At 35.6% G+C, this 19,766-nt stretch overlaps 2 protein-coding genes across 2 annotated transcripts; both read right to left on the bottom strand.

Moving 5' to 3' along the window:
* Positions 1 to 3,270: 3,270 nt before the first annotated feature.
* On the bottom strand, positions 3,271 to 6,928 carry LOC130714459 (protein NEN2). The gene is made up of 6 exons (XM_057564353.1): positions 6,507 to 6,928; positions 6,247 to 6,404; positions 5,762 to 5,808; positions 5,615 to 5,678; positions 4,136 to 4,743; positions 3,271 to 3,706 (listed from the first exon to the last, which is right to left on the bottom strand). The coding sequence occupies exons 1-6, from the start codon at positions 6,790 to 6,792 to the stop codon at positions 3,472 to 3,474; spliced, it is 1,398 nt and encodes a 465-aa protein (XP_057420336.1). The 5' UTR covers positions 6,793 to 6,928; the 3' UTR covers positions 3,271 to 3,471.
* A 705-nt stretch (positions 6,929 to 7,633) lies between these two features.
* Positions 7,634 to 9,996, bottom strand: LOC130716150 (pentatricopeptide repeat-containing protein At5g66520-like). The gene has a single exon (XM_057566352.1). It carries the CDS (start codon positions 9,939 to 9,941, stop codon positions 8,289 to 8,291), a length of 1,653 nt encoding a protein of 550 aa, XP_057422335.1. The 5' UTR covers positions 9,942 to 9,996; the 3' UTR covers positions 7,634 to 8,288.
* Positions 9,997 to 19,766: the final 9,770 nt, after the last annotated feature.

Here is a 19,766-nt window from a genome sequence, read left to right as displayed (position 1 = left end):
CACCAAGCTTTAACCCACCACACAATCTTGAAAATATGCAGGTCCCATACACATTTTGCCATAAAATCAATGTTATGGAATAATAAGCCATTTCGAGCTAGCTAATAGCTATATATACCGGAACATGGAGTAAAATATCAATTTTCAAAGAACCACATTTGTTTTCGACCTTAATTCCCCGACCATCCACTTAGCAGATTTTGCATATTATTTGGACAGCACCATATGACTCATTCTTTTTTCCAAAATTTGACTCCACATTTCCCACACCTGGTTGCACCAAAGCAGCAAGTGATCTAAAGTTTCTACACTCAAACCACAAATAGAACACATACCCCATATTCCAAAACAACACCTCTTCTCTGCAGATTAGCTTTTGTTAGAATTTTATCTCTTACCGCTTGCCACATGAAGAGGTTTACCTTGGGAGAGGCTATTTTTCGGACACTTTTAGAATTGCACCAAGAAGAGGGATGAGACAACGCATCTACGTGTAGGCAAGCATCTTTCACTGAGAAAAGACCATTTGGCGCACCCGTCCACAATAATATATCTCCTTCCGTGCTAGGGATCACGACATTAATGACACTATAAAACAACACTTTCTGGTTACTCTCCCAGCCAATGAATTGTCTTCTAATGTTGAAAATTCAAGACCATTTTCACCGCACATGTTGGCTCACATGATGTATCATGGTTGTTTTATCATTTGAGAGAGCAAACACCCTTGTGAATAATTGTTGTAGTGGTGCAAAATTCACCCAAGGGTCGTGCCAAAAACGAATATGGTCCCCTGAACATACACTACATAGGCATTGATCTATGGAGTATGAGCCAAACCTGTCCACCATGGTAGGACATGGTGTGTAATTTTTATTATATAATATTCAATCATCACTAGTTCGACTATGGTCTGACCATTGAACTTTGAATCAATATCTCGAACAAGAGCACAACATTTCACTACTTTGTGACAACACAAGCGCCATCAATATCACAAAGAATCCAGTTCAACATTCAAGAACTAAGTATATAGAAATCAAACATCACTTCATAAGGAATCATGTAGCAAAAGAAAATGTTGATACCTTATGTGAACACTGATGATCAACTCGCATATATCTTTACGAAACCTCTCATTGAAACATATTCACTTATCTGAGAGAAACTATTGGTATGAATCCTGCTCTCTGAAATATATCATGTTGACTACTAACCAATAATTGCAGGAATTGTTCGATGGAACATCGTTTAAGCTCAAGACATGTACTGTCTGATGAAGTATTGTCTGCATTAAGCGTTGCACTGTCTGCTCTAATCGTCTATGTCTTGATTGTTCACCTCCGGATAAGTTCAAATGTTGTTGATGTCATCTATCTACCAACTCACGTGACCAGAAACTCAAGGTCATGTCGCATTTAATGCTGAAAAGTTATCGATCGGACCTTTCTGACGCATGGGAATTTATCATTAATTTTTGAAAAGTGGTCGATCAGATCTTTGTGTTCTTTAAATGTGAAAAACTTTTCAACCTTTATTATTGACGCGGGTTCCTGGACCACGTCTTGCGAGAGTGTGATGTTAATGGGACAGTGGAGGGTTTGGCCGAGGGGGAGAAGCTTCCTTTTGGACCCTGGATGCAAGTTTCCTCCAATATTACTCAGGCGGGGACTTACAACTCTCGTTCTAAACACGGAACGAAGGTAGGTTCAAATGCATGTACCTTGAGGGAGGCGTACATTGGCATGTGGCCTTCTCTTCGCACAACTTAGTTTGGAATGAAAAAGTTTCTCCAAGTCTTTTTAATTTTATTCAGTATGATGTACAGCCATTCGAGCCTGTTATTTCTATAATGAAGTTTTCTTTCTAAAAAAACTTCAAGTTTGATTTTTATTTTGCTTTTGAAAAGTGATATTAGAGGATATTTACCTAATGATGGCAAACGTGTTTGATTAGTGAAACTCAAGTTATTGAAAAATTACGAAGACATAAGAGGCATGATATTCATATCATCAGGAAAATTAATATTTTTCAGTTCAAGCATGATTAACTGAGGACAATTGCAGTTTACTGGGCGTCTATTTAATTCTAACAAAGCAACATATTAATCATATAGGCATAAGAGGTACTTGAGCTTTGAGTGTGCATGATGTGATGTCTAGTATGTGCATGCTTTCATGATAAATTTGGCTATGTTATTATACACATAACATGATATTATATCATATCAATATACAGAAACTATAGGCGGATATAATACTTTTGTCGGACACTCTTCCGACAAATACATTAACGTTTTGGCGGTTAAAAATAACTACTAATGTGTATGTGTTTGATTATGTCCGACAAAAGTGTATCACATGGTGTTACTCAGAAATTGACGGAAAAGAACATAAAGTTTCTCCAGGATATAATTTGATAAAAATGTGCCAAAATTGAAATCATACTTCCCTTTAAATTGGATTGGAAACTGTAATGTCTAGCCTTCCAATGTTGTGGCATCACAAACGTCTCAATTATGTAGTGCAGACAATTGTGGTCCTTCACATTTCATCTGCTTTGGTCGGAAAATGCAAAGAACCCAACTCAATGATCGCAGGGTGGACCAAAAACACATGGTTTGCTAAATATGAATGCAATGGAATCATTTTTCCTTTCCAGCTTAGCATCATTCTATGAACATTAAACAGGATATATGTATGATACATCCATATCAAAGTCAAAGAATTAAAGAAAAAAGTACGCACCTAAGATGAGTTAGTTGTTATTTTGTGACTTTAGTTAATTGTTAGCTATGGTTATTGTCTTTTTTACTTTAGAATTTCTATATTTCAGCTGTCTCAACTTAACGTTGTTAAAGGCTTAGCTCTATAAAATTTTAATAAATGATGTACTGAAACATGAAAATTCAATTCTCAATCCTTCTCTCAATCAATCCTCTCTCTCCAATATCTCTCTCTTGATCTTGCTCAAGTCTTTGGACTTTATTATTGTTCTTTCATTTACTAGGTAGAAATATCATAAGATAGGTAACAAAATTAGAAAATAAATAATAACTTCAATTTTTAAAATGACAATAACCTAAAATTAATCAAAACTCTGAAGGTGACAATTTTTTTGTAAACAAAGAGACAAAGAAGAAACAATTAAAATTTAGCCATATCCATATGTAGAGATTAGGTCAATCACTGTTCCATACCTCTAGTTTATTTTCAAATTAATAACCCCATGTTCTTTTTATATTTACTTTTTGGCCACAAAGAGAGGAAGTTTATATTGAGGATCTATCATGAGTCACCAGAAAATTTGAAGATGTGAACATCAGTTGAATTGAACTACAGGCATGAAATGAAACAAACTTTAAAATACAACCAATGGTTAATCTATCAATCCTATAGAATCATACTGATGATAATTACTTTGCCTATTTGGCATGTATCATATAACCTACACTTAAATCCCATCTTCCTTCTACTTTGAATGAATGATCAATTTTTTGGCAACTAACTTAATCCCAGCACTCTGCTGATAGTCATACAGATCTAAGGAGAAGAATGCATCAACAAATGTCCCAGGCATGAACATAGAGCCAAGTTCAGCAGCATCAAATTTACTGAAGAGAAGTCTTTGCACAGTGCCAGAAGTTTCTCTTTGATATATTTCTGTGGCATAAAGGGCAACGTTTTCGAATACTGCTGTAGGAATACTGCAACACAAATGTGGCCAAAATAAGAGACATTCTCATTGAGAAATCTAAAATAGCTGGATGTCATGTAAATAGCTCAATTGTTTTCCAATTAGGATCACCAAGAAAATTTTGGAATGTTTTTTCTGTTTAATAGTACTTTACAGAACTTGATGAATTAAAGCAGTAAATTTCTGAAAACACCATCTCTTCTATTAATTATATAAAATAAAAAAGCAATACAGGCATAAATTGATGCAGGGATTTCTTATGATCAAACAAAACCAGGAAAATGGAGGAAATATTGGAGAAATCTTTGTAGCATGTTGATAATGTAAAAATGAATGGCCAGTTAGAAGAATTATTGAACCACCATTATACTCAAGTGAGGAAATCAGTTTCATTGATCAAACAAAAATATATGTATGCATACATGTCACAGGAACTTACTGCAATCTGATAGTAGGATAGTTGAAGAAGCCTTCTTTTCTAATAACAACTGGCCTCCAATCAGAGCTGCTGCCAGAATCCGAGGATAATTTCTGTGCAACACGGTCACAGGCATCAAGAACATCGCATAAACTTGGTGATGCATCAACTACAAAATTCAACCGCGGCCGACCAGCACTATCAACAAACTTTGTGCTTATTCCAAACCGCACTTTCAAACCAGTACAGTGAAGCTGAAATGAGAAGCCATTGTGATGTAACTCTATCCTCTGACTGCCAAGAAAAGATGGAACCAGAGATGCATCAATAGCAGGGATACTTATTTCGTCAAGTTCTAAAACAGCAGTAGAGCTGCTGCTAGCCTGATTCACGGAAGATGCGGAAGACGTATCAGGTAAATCTTGCAAGAGTTTTTCATCCATTGCGACATCTGTTTGAATGGATTCTCCGTTTAGTCGGTCCTTGAGTTCAAGCATGTTAAAAACAGTATCCTTATTTATATTTAATAAGCCCCCTTCTGATGGAGATTTCCCATTACTACGACTTCTCGTAGTAGCATTTGGTGAAACCCAACTATTCTCGGTGAATATATCTGGGAGACTTGACTCCTGTAAGGAAGAGAGATTATCATTATTTTTATGACAGATTCTTAACTAATGGTATAAAATATATAATAATATCAGGGATGTAAACTTTGAAATTATGTGTGAAAGATAATACAGGGTAAAGAAAAAATCAAAACACTAAGAAATGAAATATTGTTTCTCAAAACTGTTTTTTTTATTATTCAGAAGGTAGCGCAAGTATACAGTAAAACCTTATTTTCAATCACATATGGGGCAATCTTGCCTCTGTAAATTGCATACTGTAGACAGATTCTTAGTCCCTCACACACACCCCCCCCCCACCCAGAGAGACATGGCACAGGAATTTTAAAGAATGAGTGCTGTATATGTATTTTATGTGGAGACAGTATGGAGATTCGTCCTTAAAATTAAAATGCACAGATGACCATGGCCTCAGAAAGTAATAAAATTTAAAAGACCAAATTATGTTGTTAAAAAACAGAATATGTTTCCAGGTATTTAAATAATTGAAATTTAATCAATGAGAACAGACCAAGGAAAAAAACATCATTTACAGAAGATTGATCAAAGTGTGCGATGCCAGCCAAGTATCATAAGCATCGATTACTAGCTGAAGAAAGATGACCTATTAACAAACTGAGAAAAAACACAAATGAACTCTAATAACATGTATCAGGTGAAAGATTCAAACTAACCACAAGGTTTCCCTTGGTAAAATTAATCAGAACATTGAAAAACTGACATCAAGTTAATAAATAATTCAGTTCTCACTTCTTACTTATGATTTGATAAAACAAAAACAAAAACTTTAGTAACTAATACAAGTTTTCAATGGCTGAGATGTTTCATTGCAGAGCAAAAACATAATGAAGACATTTGAATTATAAATTACCAAGAATAGAACAGTCGCACAGTATTTGAGAACTTCAAGATTCATGCGAACATCATCCAAGCTCCTGAGGATCCGTTACAGAAAATATTAGCAAAAAGAAATTTAATATAGCATATGAAAAGTAGGCATGAGATATAACCACATTACCTATGTGTCTGCTGTCCAAGCCCAAAATAGGTTGCAAGAGTAGCCATCTGCAGTGAATATTACATTCAGAAGTGTCATAACATAAACTAACCTTAATTCACATACATAATTGAAAGGTGCACGGCACATTGCCCTCATTTGCATTTAAGTAGTATAAGATGAAAAGGGAAGAAATACATATGATATAAGAAATTAGAGTGCACTTACGACAATAAGAGCTTACGAAAATATAAGAAATTAGAGTGCACTTACGACAATGTAATTGGGTAAACCGTTTAATTAAGCACTTACGACAATAAGAGCTTATTCATATATCGAAATAAGCTGAAAACAGGTTATAAGTAAATTAAAGCTCTTATTATAAGCTAATTAGAACAGCTTATGAAAGTAAGCGCATATGCTCTAAGATAAGCTCAAATAAGCTATTCTGAAAGGTGCCTTAATATGATATATTACGTTGTGACATGTGATTATGTGAATGTTACCTTCATGTTACCAGCTCTTCTTCCAAACTTTTGAGTCAACAAAACCAAAGAGTCAATAGTACCCTTAGGTTCAGGTGGTGGCTGATTAATCGCAGCAAAAGCATCTCTAAGCCTAACACAGTCAAACCTTATGATATTGTGACCAGCCCAAATCCTCCCTGCACAAAATTCACCCCTCAGCAACATCAAAAACCAATCTCTGAAGTAAAGGGTATCTTTCAAAATCTCAGAAGATAATTAGTGTAAGATGAACAAATTACCATGAAGAAGGTCATAGACGGTGTCGGCGATGTCGGCGAAGGTGGGGGCGGAGGAGACGGCGTCAGGGGTGATGCCGTTGCAGCGCTCCGACAATGGTGAGATGAGAGAGAGATCGGCGGGTCGAACCAGAGTGGAGTAGTTTCGGAGCTCGGTGAGCTTCCTGGGGCAAACGAGAATGGCTCCGAATTCGAGAATCGCAAAACCCTGACCGGGTCGGGTTGGGACGGTGGTTTCCAAGTCGAAGAACGCAATCTCCGATCGATCTTCAGCGGCGAGAGAACCCATTGCTTCCGAATTGTAAGATGAAAAACCCAACCCAAGTTGTGTGCTGCGGAAGCAACAAAATCACAAAACAGTAGCAAAGTTTTTTTTTTTTGGAAAATTTGTTAATTTTGATTGATTTGATGTTTAGTTAAACATTAAATGCGCCAACGACATGATTTTATAGGAATGTTCTAAGGAATCGTGTCGTGTGGGTTTGCTTTGTTGTTTGGGCTTTTACAGGCCCGTTACTCAAGATATTATTCCATGGTTTGTAGGATATTCTAAGGTTATAATGAGAAAGGAGGCGTGTCGTGTGGGTTTTGGTTTGGGCTTGAATAGGCCTGTTACTCAAGTTATTACAAACCCACCCGTGGGGTTGAATAAGGATTCAAGCTTGGTATATCCTTTTTGGTTTAGACCAAAATGTATATCTTTTCCTCTTCTAAAAAAAATATTATATCCCCTTTCCTTTCTAGAATAAACAATAGCGAAAAACAAGAGTTTACGTAGCGGTTTAACACTTCATCTCTTAAGTAAATGGTTGAGAGTGATTTTCAACTCTTGCGAATAAAAAAAATTCATTAGGCAGCCTGCTCCCACGTAGTATACTTCCAGTGAAGCGGGAATTAGTCTCACGGTTATCAGTCATGGAGATACCTTGGTTAATATTGAAAAAAAATAAACACTAGGGGAAACACGATCATGAACAAGATCTTTTTCATGACTCTGGATAACAATGATGAGTGGAAATATGGTATTAGATTGTCTTATGTCACATGATAATATCAAGTTAGAAGTTGTCTTTTATCTCTTTTCATAAAATGACAACATTTGGGAGCAGAGAGAATTTACACATGTTTGTATAAGCTTCTATTTCCTCATAATGTTTATCTCTTCTTTTATATAACAGGAGAAATGGGTCTTCGATGCCATTCATAAATTGTGTATCTTCTGTATCTAGCACCTTATTTATAAAACTGAATTCAAACCGAAACTAAAGAAGAGTTCCTAATCCTAAATCCTATTCATTCACCTTTGTATTTCCTTCACTGGAGATTACAGTCAACTCAAATCAAACACTACCAGCATGATTCCTACCCAAGAGGAAAGGACTTTGATTAAAGAAACCAGCATAAAGAATGGCTTATCTATTTAAGAATAAACTAGTTACAAGAGCTGTTTCGGTCTACAGATTAAAAAATCTTTGAAGGAATAATGATATGTTCATTTTTGGACTATCTTAATTAAATGTCAGTGTGTCTTCATGCATCCAATAGTTCTATATTTTCATAGACATGGCATGAGAAGGAACACTTGTGGCAAAATGAGACAAACATTTCTCCACAAAATGATTGTCTAATCAGAGCTATGATATAGAGTCACCGTTAGAAGCTGGAACTAGTACTAGCCATCACCACCAAACCAGAACATGCACTTGCTATCCATCAAGGCAAAGATAATTGCAAAACCAGATTGCACAAGGCAAAAAATTATGTCCTTCCTACACTTCCTATCCCTTAACATCCAAGAAAAGCCCCTGTTATGTCTGGTTCATAGCTATCCACATGGGATTGCTTGATGATTTCAGAAAGGATTTCATATATAAAATATGAATGCTTATGAGTCATGTCCCCCGCCACGAAATCATGGACAACTCCATTAATTTGGATCCAACTTTGTCCTGGAGGCTTTTTCACACCCATCTCAATCATTTTCTGTCTCACTGCAATAACATCCTGCCACCTTTTGGCAAAAGCATAAATATTTGACAAGAGCACAAGATAGCCTGCGGCTCCATCAGTGTCAAGCTCAGCTACTAACTTGGGTTCCACTACCGATGCTAGCTCTGAATTCTTGTGTATTTGGCAACCACCAAGAAGGGCGCCCCATAGTGCATCATTCGGTTTCAAAGGCATGTTTTCAATAAGTCCATGTGCTTCATCTAAGAAACCAGCACGGCTCAAGAGGTCAACCATGCATCCGTAGTGTTCAATCCTCGGGCTGATTCCCCAAGTACGGTTCATGGAAGCGAAAATCCGGCGTCCTTCATCTACAAATCCTGCATGGCAGCAAGCACAGAGAACTACAATCAAGGTTATTGCATCAGGTCTCACTCCATCAACTCCCGCACCATCACTAACCATAGTCTTAAACAGACCAAGGGCTTCCTTCCCAAGCCCTTGTTTAGCAAAAGCCATGATCATGCTGGTCCAGGACACCGTGCTTCTCTGAGGCATCTTGGTAAACACTTGATAAGCGTCACCGATGACTCCACAACTAGCATACATGTGTATGAGTGCGTTGTTCAAGCGCACAGAGGGTTGCTGCTGGTTCCTTGCAACAATCCTCTGCTGAACATACCAATGGATCCATCTTCCCAATTTTAGATCCCCTAATTCAGCACAAGCTGATAAAGCAGCCACCAACGCCGCCTGATCCAATTCCACACGAGCTCTCCTCATCTCACCAAACAACGACAAAGCCTGTTTACACCTCCCTTTCTGAGCACACCCAGCAATCATGGTCGTCCAAGACACCACATTCCTTATTGGCATTTCGTCAAAAACCCTTCTTGCCCCATCAAAATCACCACAACTAACATACCCAGCAAGAATAGAATTCCAGCTAACAACACTTCTCTGACCCATACCATCAAACACATGGCGTGCTTGCTCAACCCCACCACGCCCCGCATAGAAATTGATCAAATTCGTCTCCACAAACACATTGGAGCAATACCCTTTTACCAGAACAATGCCATGCACCTGTTCCCCTTCTCTCAGCAACCCACCTCGCACACAGGCACTCAAGAGGAACGAATATGTGAACCCATTAGGCTCAGCCTCAGTTGACACCATTTGTCTGTAGCATTCCACCGATTTCCAAGGAGTGTGGCTGCGAGCATAGCCTCTGATGATGTGGTTCCAAACGGTGGTGCTTGGGTTGTCGATTGTGGAGAAAAGTTTGTGGGCATGTTGGAGTTGATCAGAGGCAATGTAGAATGATAGAAGCTTGGTGATGATGTTTGTCTTCTGAGAGAGGCCGTTGAGAACTACTTGGCTGTGAATTTGAATGAGATTTTGTATGTTGTTGCAGCTCTGCAATAGCGTGAACACATGCTGCTGAATGCTTCTTCTGCCGCTTGCAGGAACAAAGCGTTCAATCAACATCCAACCCCGATAATCAACAATGCATCCTAGTGCTTCTGTGTATTCGGGTTGGGCGAAGACTATTTGTACCCTCCCTATTTACTATACACACCATTCCCTTTTTTTAATCCCAAAAATACCCCCAACATAGAAAACATAAACGTAGTAAAAAAAATACTCTCCCAACCTTAGAGGTATTTGAAGCTCTAAATCAGTATAGAAGATAAGTTGGTGAAATCAAGAGAAGAATAGAAGCTCAAAATAGGTGTGATTTTAGGATTTTTACTGTTTTTCGCATAAATTTGGGTAGAATATATGGGTTCTGGTTCGATCCGTCATTAAAACTGCGGACGTTTTATTGCTAACACTACTTAAATGGCGGTAACGTCCGCTAACTTAGTTGCGGTAACGTTCGCTATCTAAGTAGTGGTAGCTTCCGCTATCTTAGTAGCGGAGGTTACCGTAATTTAAATTACGGATTGTGTAGCAGGTTGTAGGTTCTGATTTTGGTGTTTGACTTGGTGAAGTTTGTTGTCTATTAGGAGCATTATGGCAATACCTAACATGCAGTAACGATACCAATAGAAATGGCTCGATTGAGGGGACTAACCAGAGAAAAGAGGATTAGGTTTAGGTTTTCCTTCTTCTTCCTTTGCTTCTTATTCTTCCTCCTTCGTTCTTCAAATTCCTTTGTTTCTTTCTTGTTCCTTTCTATCTTAATGAGAGAGAAGATGGTTAGTAAGTTAATTGAATCCATTTTTTTTAATTGGGGGTATAATTGTATTTTTGCTTAAAAGGGGATGGTGGGGATAGTAAAGAGGGAGGGTACAAATAGTCTTGGCCTTCGGGTTAATGCTAAGGTTGTGTAATTGTGTTCAGTTATAGAGAAGATGAAAAAAAGTGAAAGGAAAGAAAGAGAGTGGAAACTGTGAATTTTTGTTGTTCTGGATATGGGGCTTGGATTTGCCACCCCACCTAATAGATCTGGCAAAGCCTTTTTTAAAAGATGTCATATCTACCCTCCGGAGCCCTCAGAACTTGTAAGTGAAGGGAGTAAACCCCGTGTTCTGTTAATATATTGATACGCTTCGGAAGTTTAATTTTCGAAGCTAAACTTCTGGAGCCCTCCGGAACTTATTTTTCCGGAGTAAAACATGGAGGGAGTATTCTGTTAATATACTAATACACTCCGGAAGTGTAACTTTCAGAGCCCTCCAGAACTTGTTTTTTCGGAGTAAAACACGAAAGAGGAGTTCTGTTAATATATTAATATGCTACGAAAGTTTTCAGAAGTTTAACTTCGGGAGCCCTCCGGAACTTATTTTTCGGGAGTAAAATATAGAGGGGCATTTAAGTATTTTCCCACTTTAAAGTGGGGTGGCATTTCTAGTTGATGGGGTGGCAAATCCAACCCCCATAGAATATGAATAGAAAGGTGAAAGGAAAAAAATGATGTGTAAATTTCTTTTGCTATTTTACCATCTATAGATTGTTAAAATTTACATTTAGATATATGTTTAACCAATTTTTTTGAAGAATTTGCATTTTCAGCACCGTGATCTTAGTTAGGATTGGTATCCAAGCCCGTAGCTGGCACACAATCAAGTTTGTTTCGTGCTCGTGGGGCTCATGAAAGTGGTGCAACGACATGATTTTTTTAGGATAACCTATAGACAGTTCAAAAGAGGCGTGACGCAAAATTTGCATGGATCATGATGAACATATGCTCTTTATGGATCCGCAAATCATAAACGTTGGTAATATGATGATGAGCTGCAAGTGGTGCCCTCCACCCATTGGTGTCGTGAAACTTAATATTGATGAAAGCTTCCGCGAGCATGAGAATACCATGGGAGTGGTTGACTGGTTCGTGATAATCAAGGTCCCTTTGATGTCATGGGTAACCCCTTGCTTTTAGAAGCTAATGCTAGGCGTGATGGTCTCACTCTTGCCTAGAGTCAGGGACATAGGGTGGTCATTTGTGAGGTGGGTTGTGCATACCTTCATACTTCTTTGGACATGAGGAATGTAGGAGGTTTTTCCCAAAGGTGATCAATGAGTTGCTTGGGAAGGATTTGGTGGTGACTTTTGATCATGTGTAGAGGCCCGTAAGAGCCTTACTGAATACTGATTGCCTTGCCATGCTGTGCTTCCTCGCCTCCTTTGAATATTCGTTGTTTAGAGATTTCTCACTTTCAGTTAGGAACTCTCATTTTGATAGCTCATTGTCCTTTCCTTAACTTTGCTTTTTGAAGAATAAAAGTTTTTTTTTTTGCATTATTATTCATTCGCACGTGTACAAATTCTACGCTAGTTAATGAAGAGAGAAGCTGATTAAAATTATAATTTCTTCAAATAAGGGTAAGTTTGGAAATGTATTGAATTTTTTTTTTATTAACTACTACTTTTCTTGATCTAAATAATTAAGTAAAAAAAAAAATTTGTAAACTAGATAAAATATATTGAAAAGAAGTAAAAAGGGGTTCAACCCAATACAAGTACGAATAAAGCAAAAAAGTTAAGTGTAGCAATTTTACAATAACTACACCAAGGATCCACCTACTAGCTGAAAAACCCACCACTCATCACCTACTTAGAGAAAGACTAAAGGAATCATGTCTCATTAAAATCATACTAGGAAAAACCCACTTAGGAAAACCTAATGAAGGAAAAAGAGTACATAATCTATATCTATCTATATAATATAATATATTAAAAGAATGTTTTTAATCTAGAATGTTCTGCCACATGGCACCCCCACATCATCACAATTCCTTCCAAAACAAAAAACCAATAATACATTTCTATATATATAAAAAAAATTTCCTATATAAAAAAATTCATCCGTAAATATTAACACTAATTTGATTATATAACAAAAAAACTATAAAAAAACATATCCAAGACAAAGATGCCTAAACGATGACAATCTGGCCCAAGTTCTAAGGTCGAATCTATCTTTAGAATCAAGGTTACCTTCGACGGAAACGCTTGGAAGATAGTTGTTAGGATAATACGCCTATGGAGGGTCCCCAACGCCAAAGATCATGATCAACCTGACTTTATTAACATGCTCCTCATGGATGCTAAGGTCTGTTTCAAAAAAATTCAAATTGAACGTTTTTAACTTTACTTTACCGAGAAAATTCATATTTATATCAATATCTATGTATGTCAACATTATTTCCAACCAAAACAATGAAATAACTTTTTTTGAAATAAGTTTTAACGATTCTATAATATTTTACAGGGTGACAAAATTCAGGCTACGGTCTGGAGTAGCCACGTTGCAAAATTTGAGTCATTATTGAAAGAGGGGTTTTGCTACGAGATCGGGCCAGGGAGTCAGCGCGTTGTCAATAATTACATATACAAACCTTGCACTCATTCATGCAGGTTGTATTTCAAGTTTAACACCTATGTTAAACCAATTGAAGGTTTGAAAATTCTCTTTTACGAGTTTAACTTCACATCGTATCCATCTATATGATCGGTATGTTATCAAACATATTTCTAATTTATTTTTCAGAAAAATACATATACATATTTTTCATGCAGATGTCATAGGTGTTATCGTAGCCAAATGTGAGCTATCAAATTTCAACAAAGGAAATACAACAGTCAACTATATTGTTGTTGATCTCGACGCTCTAGAGTAAGTTTTTATAATTTTATCTTTTTCTGAATTTTTAAATTTTAAAACTATCTATTTACTTTAGCGATTACATTCCAGCAGAAGGGAAATCTTAAGTTGTACACTGTGGGAAGATTTCGCTCAACAATTTTTACAATATGTTGCTGAGGGACACGATGGTCCTATTGTTCTTATTCTGCAGTTGGCTAAACTAAAACTGTTCAAAGGTACAAACATATAATTACTCATGTTTGTAATTTCATATATTCGTAAATAATCATATGAAAAAAGGCAAAATTACTTAAATTGAAAATTTAAAGTGATTAGCGTTTATCCTAGCCTGAACATCTATTATTTAGTTTAATAGATTTGGAAAAATATGGAATATTTGTAAATATACATTAAAAAATCTTACTGAACTATTTGTCTTTTAAAAAAACTTAAAATCTTACAAACGTATTTCAAACCTTTGAAACTTGCAAGTAAGATGGGAGTATCGAACGCAAACTATAATTCTAAATTGTTGATAAATTTAGATATTTTTGCGGTTCAAGACCTTAAGAGAAGGTATCTATTTAAATTAAATGACAAAGTTTTTGAATTACAACTTTAAGTGTTGTAAATGAAATTGCTTTCTCATTTACACGTTCATATTTAACTAGGTATCTAATAAAAAATCCTAAGGGAAATTCTGCCACATTGGCTAAAATACCGGCGGCGTCAATGTACTCATTGAGCAATGATGTGTTGAATGAATCAGTTTACAAGACAATTGCATAGTTAAAAAACTGCAATGAGGTATGCATAATTATCTTTGGCTTATAATTGCATCATACATTTTTTATTTTTACAACACAATTTACTTTTGTGGTCTTCTTAATGATCTTCATAATATTTTCTTCAGGATGGTTATTTTATGACCTACGGAATTGTGAAGGACATTGATTTAAGAACAAATTGGTCATATCGTGCGTGCCCAATGAGGAATTGCTTAACTGGAGTGAAAGACAAAGATGAGAGATATTTTTGCAGAAAATGCAATAAGGGTTACAACAATACTACATTTAGGTGTCTCTTTTAAACTTATGCAAACATATATTAAATCAACCAATAACTTTGTTTATTTTTAATTTTAATAAATTTACAAAATAAAAATCTATCAGGTACAACATTCAATTAGTGGTAGTTGATGGAACTGATTCTACAACATTCACCGTTTTTTACCGTGAGGCTACAAATTTTTTGAAAAAAAGTGCGGCTGAACTTCACAATTTATATGTTGAAAGGGTAATCTCATTCAAATGTACTTCTTTAAATTATGCAATTACATAAATTTATCAACTTCTTTTCTCATCAGGCTAACATTGACAAGATGTATCCTCAAGAACTTGAGTTGTTCAAAGAAAAGGCTTTTGTATTCAAGGTCCAAGTCAAGATTCAATTCTTCAATTACATGGAGCAGACAAATATACAAGTAAATTGGATGGGTGCAGATGATGCGATCATAAAGTTCTTTTTGGGATAAATACAAGATAGAAGAGGTTATCCATTTTGTTATTTACAACATAAAGTTTTTAATTTGAAAAAAAAACTAATTTCTAAATATCTCTTTTGTTATTTTTATAGTTCCCTTTCAAAATTGGTTGTCATAAAATATTGGTTGATGATCATCAAACAAATGACATAATCAAGGTAACACACCACTAACATATACAATACATTTATTATTGAGAATTATTTTACCTATTTATGTATTACATTATTAAAATATTAATTGTGTCTTTTCTTAAAATTATGATCACTAGGTTACCAATTCACCCAAACAAAGTGAAGGTGACTCATCATTTGTACTCCACCCTCAACTGGCGGAAATATTGGTGTAAAAGCAAAGGCCATAGTTGATGTTTGTGATGCAAACAAGGTTCCAAAAATGATTAAACAAGACGAACAAGATTAAAGATGGCTAACAAAATATCACTCTTTTGAACCGGTTAAATAGGGAAGAACAAGCTAGGTTATAAACTCTTCCATGAAAGCTTGGATTTTAAGCTTGAAAAACCTGAAGATGGTGACTTTCATGGTGATCATGACCTAGGATTGTGTTTTAGAGTGGTCTTTTATGTTGGTCAGGCCCTCGTTAAATCATGATTAAGGAAGAACTTGTTAGTTCTTGCAAATCTTGATTAATTAGGGCTAATAATATTAATTCTTGATTAGTTAAGCTTAATTAATTTAATTAAGAATTAATTAGTGACAAGCCCTAATCATGCGAGGCTAATTCATGTTAGCATGAGATAATTAAATGATTAGAGTCTAAATTAGATACAAGAAGATAATAGAGGAAAGAATTAAGTAAAAGATTAATGACATACTTAATTTAAATTAATTAAGTTAACTAGTAAAAGAAAATATAGATTAATTAAAAGAAATTAATAAGGAAGAAGAGCATGACATGTTTTATTTTCTAAGTCTCATATTAGATGGACTAAGTGGACTTGAATGTAAATAGAGTTTTCCATGAGAACTGACTAAAGACGTAAGGTAAGAGGGGAGAGGTCACCAACGAGGATAAGGGATAATATGAATAAATAGGTTTTGGACCCTCCTCAGACCCATTGTGTGTGTGTATGTGCGTGTGCGTGCGCGCGTGCGTGTGTGACATTTGAATATGCATTCCATTATGCCTACTATAGCATTCAAAATAGAGATATATGTTGTGTGAGTGTCTATTTTGTGTAAAAAAAAGTGATATAAAATGTGACTAGACTTAGCATACGACTTGGACAAAAGAATACTCACAATAGAAAACGTCTGTGATAAAAAAAAAAAGAATTAACTAAAAAAGTATAATGACTTCTTTATCTTACCTTATTTTTTATTAACAATTTGAGCAATTGCAACACCTAAGTCTCTAACAAACCACTACAAACATAGTTTAAGTGGCTTTGTTGTGAAGCTAAAACGAAGAAAAAGCAAATAAAGTGGCTTGTGTTTCTTTTTTTGTTCTCTTAAAAAATTTCCTATCAGCTATGACTTGGTTGATTTATTAACCATGATAATTGGTTGGTAATGTAGGACTTGATGGGGTGGTATCGGTCTTTCCTAGTACAAAGAGACAACTTTTGATAACAAAGTCTTGGGATTTTATTGGCTTTCCATTAAACATGGAAAGAACACAAGTATTGAACATGATATAATCATTGGATTACTTGATTCTGGAATCTGGACATAATCTTAAATGAAAGAACAAATTATTTTATGATAAAAGATTAGGTCCCCCGCCTAGTAAATGGAAGGGAACCTGTCAAACTTTTCTAATTTCACTTGCAACAGGTACTATACTTAACTCGTATAGAATAAACTGCTATATATGAGAATACAAATTTTTTATTACTAATAGATATCCTATGTTGTTGTACTAAAATAATTGGTGCTAGATGTTACTAAGCTGAATACTTGAACAAAGAAATCTTGTCTCCAAGAGCCTCAAATGGTCATGGGACTCATACAACAACAATTGGTAACCTAGTTAGCAATGAAAGCATGTTAGGCCTTGCAGATGGGAGAACAAGAGAATGGGTTACATTTGCACGTATTGCCGTCTACAAAGTCTGCTAGGACGACGAATGTGATGATGCAGACATTCTTTCTGCATTTGATGTTGGAATTGCTGATGAGGTTGACATCTTTTTAGTCTCATTAGGAGAGAGTGACACTGACAAGGCTGTAAATTATTTTGGAAACAATATATCCATAGGAGCATTTCATGCCATGAGACATGGGATACTAACAATAGCATCATCCACGAATTTAGGTGGCACTTAGGGTTGTAGATGATGTCCAACCTTGGTCAATTTCTATGGCTTCTAGCACCATCGATAGAAAGTATGTGACAAAAGTGAAATTAGGAGACAACATAATTTATGAGGTAATGTACCTTCTATATCCTATGCTAGAACAAGCATTATTTCATCGCCTATTTTTTCATTTTGTATTTATTTATTTGTCTTTGTCTCTTTCAGGTATTTCAATTTATAAACATATATATGGTTGATTTTTGTGCCTGAAGTGCCCTACAAAGAAGAAGCAACTGGTGGGATATTGGACAATTGACAATACAGACTAAAATCCACTCTGCCAAGGATTCATAATTGAGGCCAAAAGACTTATTAAGCCACTTTATTAAGTTGAGTCATTGCAAGCCTAGTTCAAAAGTCACAAGCACTACTTTGGAAGAGTAAATATGGCAATTAACTAGTCATTCTTCCTATACTTTACTAACCCAGTTTATAAAGTTCTTGATTTGATACAACTTTTTTTCACGATATTGTATGAAGATTTTAAATGCAATCATGATTTTAACTTGATGTCTCATCTATAGTTTATAAATGTGAGTTTAAGTAAATAAAATAATTCCAAGCATTGATTAGACAAATTAATTGATGTTCTAAAGACAAGTAAAAGAAAAATCCTTTCAATAAAAGCACACACTCTCATGAACCCTTGTGTTAATGGCAAGATCAGGATTCTTCATTCAAGGGATAGGATTGATTAACTTAAGCATTAAGCATTTATTAAGTCTCCTTTTTTATATAACATTTCCAAGTGATCTGAGTGGATGTATATATATTAGCACATACACACTCAAGAGCACACACTTAATTGGAGATCGAAGAGAAGAAAAAATTAAAGAGTAAATCCTTCTTTCTTTCCTGAGTAGGACTCCAATTCCTTTAGCCTAGATATTGATCAAAACTATTAAAGCTTTCTTCTTGCAATTCTTCGACGAACTATCATCATATTTGACCCCTCTATATGAGAGTATATATGTTCTTCCAGGAAGTTACCATGCATCTATCTATATTTGATTAGTTAATTTTCTCAAAAATATTTATTCCACGCGCCTGAATTATGAATCCTTTTATTGTGCGGAGGATTTGAACCAAGATCATTGACAAGGTTGTTGCGGCAAGTCTTTCCTGGAATAAGATAGTTAAGAAGGAACATCATAAGCACCACCATTTTTTCTTGGCATGACATATTTGATTTATAAATCTCATATTAGATCGACTAAACAGAGTAGTTAAATAGAGTTTTGCATGAGAATTGATGGAGACAATGGATCGCAATGACTAAAGACGTACGATAAGGTGTGAGAGATCATCAACCAGAATATGAGACAATAAGAATTAATGGATTTTGGACTCTCCTTAGATCCCTTGTGTGTGCGTGTGCATGCGTGCGTGCGCGTACGTAACATTTCATTTTGTATCCCACTATGCCTACTGTAGCGTTCAAAACATAGTGAGATGTTGTGTTTGTACCTATTTTTTGTAAAAAAATCGAATTGATATAAGATGTGACTAGACTTAGTATACGACTTGGACAAATAAATATTTACAATAGAAAAGGACGATAATATCAAAAGAAAAGAATTAAATGAAAAAGTATAATGACTTATGTATCTTACCTTAGTTCTTAGTTCTTATTCACAAATTCAGCAATACAATACCTAATTCTCTAACTCACCACTACAAACGTAGGTTAAGTGGCTTCGCTGCGAAGCTAACTACAGAAGAAGAAGAAGATAAAGGTCCCCGCTTATACCGTCTATGTAGTTTTATATATATTTCTAACAATTATTTATATATTTGTGAAATTAAAACTTATAAAAAGTTTCAAAAGTCACCCGTGCATTGCACGGGTAACTCCACTAGAATGGCTATTGAATACTGGTCATGGCAAGGTTGGACAGCCAATTAATGGTGAATTTGAAATTCAAATACCCGATGAAATCCTTATAAAAACTCATAATCTGGTTTTGAAGACTTAGTCAATTTTACTTACCATGATTTGTTGCGTAACATATCTAACTCAGAATACTTCAGGGAAAGATCCATTTTCGCCCCCACAATTGAATTGGTTGGAAAGGTCAATGATTACATGATATCCAGGGTATCGGCAGAAGAAAGGGATTACTTGAGCTCTAATTCAATATACAAAGAAGATGACAATGTTGACAGTGAGTTCGATGCATTTCCCCCCAAGGTATTGAATGCGATAAACTATTCAGGACTCCCTCCACATAAGTTGACTTTGAAAATTCGAGACCCGGTAATATTACTGAGAAATATCGATCAGTTCAACGGATTGTGTAATGGAACAAGATTGACGGTGGAGAGATTTGGAGATCATGTCATTTTGTGCACCGT

Source organism: Lotus japonicus, chromosome 4 (genome assembly GCF_012489685.1).
Source record: "Lotus japonicus ecotype B-129 chromosome 4, LjGifu_v1.2".
Classification (NCBI taxonomy): Eukaryota; Viridiplantae; Streptophyta; class Magnoliopsida; order Fabales; family Fabaceae; genus Lotus; species Lotus japonicus.
Note: the sequence above shows the minus strand (reverse complement) of the source record. Positions and strands in the feature narration are given on the sequence as shown.